The 2,500-nt window shown below is 38.1% G+C and overlaps 1 protein-coding gene across 3 annotated transcripts in view; it reads left to right on the top strand.

Annotated features, from left to right (window-relative positions):
• LOC138044713 (uncharacterized) overlaps window positions 1-2,500 on the top strand; it is a 15,477-nt gene that overhangs the window by 46 nt on the left and 12,931 nt on the right. Inside the window, exons 1-2 of one of the 3 annotated variants that reach the window (XM_068891162.1) lie at window positions 1-379; window positions 1,297-1,386. The exon at window positions 1-379 is cut by the window's left edge and continues 46 nt beyond it. In XM_068891162.1, the coding sequence (XP_068747263.1) occupies window positions 253-379; window positions 1,297-1,386 (217 nt within the window). In that variant the 5' untranslated portion in view covers window positions 1-252. Of the gene's footprint in view, window positions 1,387-1,416; window positions 2,016-2,500 lie in introns of those variants that run through there. The other 2 variants (XM_068891158.1, XM_068891152.1) reach the window with 2 other exon arrangements.

Below are 2,500 nucleotides of genomic sequence, written 5' to 3'. Positions count from 1 at the left end.
TGATACTGAGTTTACATGTATAATTTGCACAGGACCTCTAAAGACATAATTCAGTTATTGCTACTAATTTCACTTGTCACTCCTGAAGACACTCATGGACTTTTTGGTAAACCTGCACTGAAACTAAGCCTACCCAGAAGAAACTGCCGTAGGTTATTACTTAGGGTGAACAACGGCAGAAAACGGGAGAAGAACTGATGAAAGAGACATTTACTGTACGTTCTGTGAGAGTTTTTAGGTCTTTTCGCTGTAATGATAAAGGTGAAGATCGGCCGGGCTATCATCATAGGAAGATCTGTGTATTGGAATTTTGTGTTAAGAAGACACTGTAATTACTTTGCAAGTGGACAATATCGACGAGTTGTTGTGACAGGACTTGGTATGTAAGACCCATGCTCATTTAGAATCGAAGCTACGTTCTCCTCTTGTTTCCTCCAGGACAGTTATGGTATAAAGGTCACTGATGCAAACAACGACATCTCCTCGTTGAACTTTCTGGAAAGTTTCACTTTGATGTCATGCATTTGAAATGCAATAATGTGATTGGGCTATCGAACTGTTTACTGCCCATATTAGGAGTTTCCTTGGCAAGAATAAGGAGAAGTTTTGTTTTAATCTTGTAGAACATTGGTTGGTGAAACAAATTGCAAATACGTTTTCAAGGTCATATGAAAGTCACTCTATTGTCAATTATTATTGTCCAGTGTGCAATTCTGAACAATAATTTACCCTAGATTTTGTTTGAGTTAAGTTAGGGCATTGTTGCACCTTACAATTTTTTGTCTAGGCAATTAAGGTGTACCAATGTTGGCCACTGTAACACACCTTGCAATGGCCAAAAATAGTGCAACACAAGTTTTAGAAACCATTGTGGAAAATAGAATTGAGTTCTCCTTTCTGCAACAATTCACAAGCTCTCAAGTCTCACACGTTTCGATGCAATCTCACGCTCTCACGTTGACACAAGTATTTCTCGCGCATTGGCACTCTTCTGGTCAGTAAGTCTACCTTTTAAGCTTTCAGAAGTGCTCATGAATTCTGATTTTGTTCCCTAAGTGGCACTGAACTTTGGCCAATGTTCAATCTGTTTGTGTGGGCCAATTTTCTTGTTTCTTCAGGACTTTCTTCAGTTAATATATGAAATATAGGCCAATATGTTAGCTCAGGCTGACCATAATAACATGGGCTCTCTTACATGTAGCAAGCAGCATGAAAAAACCAAAACAGAGGACTCCACAGTGCATTTCCAACGATTTGAGGTCATTTGAGAAGTTAAAATTTATGGTATTTCTGTAGGTCTTGTTACTCCTCTTGGAGTTGGGACAGAAAGAGTTTGGAAGAATGTACTGCAAGGAAAATGTGGAATAACAGAAATAAAGAGTGAAGGTGCATAATACATGTATGACAAAAGAGCCATTCTTATTCTTGAAAGTGCCATTCTACGCATGAAGCACAAAAGCTGCAGCATAGCCAGTATCAAATTTATTTATACTGCAGGAACTGGCTCTTTGTGGTCAAGAACTTTACTATGTACAGGTATATTTGGCGGGGTATTCCCTTACGATATTAATTAAATTCACACTTTTTTGAAGAGTATCCTCATTGCCACAATCATACTTGGACGTCATTTTCATTACTTATACTTGCCTCTAATTCGTCAAACCATATCACGTGCGCAAAAATATCGTCAATTGATCACAAGCAATCAGAAACAGTTTTCAATCGTGTTTCCATATTGTTGTGTCCTCACTTTTGCATTGCTACGCATCGGCAACAAGACGTAACGATAGAAAATTTTCTATCTCTTGCGTCTTGTTTGCAATCATCGGTGATCATCGGCGATTGGTTGGGAATGAACGTAAAAGGTGTTTCCATTTACAGATACTGTTCGTGATCAAGCTCTTGGAAGGTGCTTGCGATTGTTTGTGACGGAGTTACATGCATATGGAAACAGCAGCCGAGGAATTCCACATGATTAATCGTTCATAACATGCCATGGGAAAACTGTAATCTGCGTTGGTTTCCTCTTCATTTTTTTTTAACTTATCATTTTCTAAGGCAGTAAATTCCATATAATCCCCTCATGATTTCTGTTGTTAGTTTCTGTTTGCTCCTTTTGCCTTATCCATAAGAAATAATTTTCATTTTTGTTTTCGTCCAGAACTCCACTACTTCACAATATTTACTATCCCCAATGGCTAGGGGAAGATCAAAATCTACCACCCAAAACTGAAATTTCAATAGCCTGTAGCTAGTTGGCTACTGTTAGAGTGTAGCCCTGATTAACATTCCTCCTCCCACCCAGCTTCCAGTGGAAATTAGATAGAGGCACAAAACTTCTCTTGGCCGTGTTTGATTGTTTATTTATGTATTGAATTTGGGCTGTTGAAGTACATTGCTATGGAAATGTTTTTGGTCAAAATGAACTAATGGGAGCAAAAACAAGTGACATTAATTTAAAGCACTGTTTAGTGATTGTCTTTTCTTAGTCTACTCTATA

Source organism: Montipora capricornis, chromosome 1 (assembly GCF_036669925.1).
Source record: "Montipora capricornis isolate CH-2021 chromosome 1, ASM3666992v2, whole genome shotgun sequence".
In the NCBI taxonomy this organism is placed as follows: Eukaryota; Metazoa; Cnidaria; class Anthozoa; order Scleractinia; family Acroporidae; genus Montipora; species Montipora capricornis.
The sequence above is the reverse complement of the archived record's forward strand: the minus strand, read 5'-3'. Positions and strand labels throughout refer to the sequence as shown.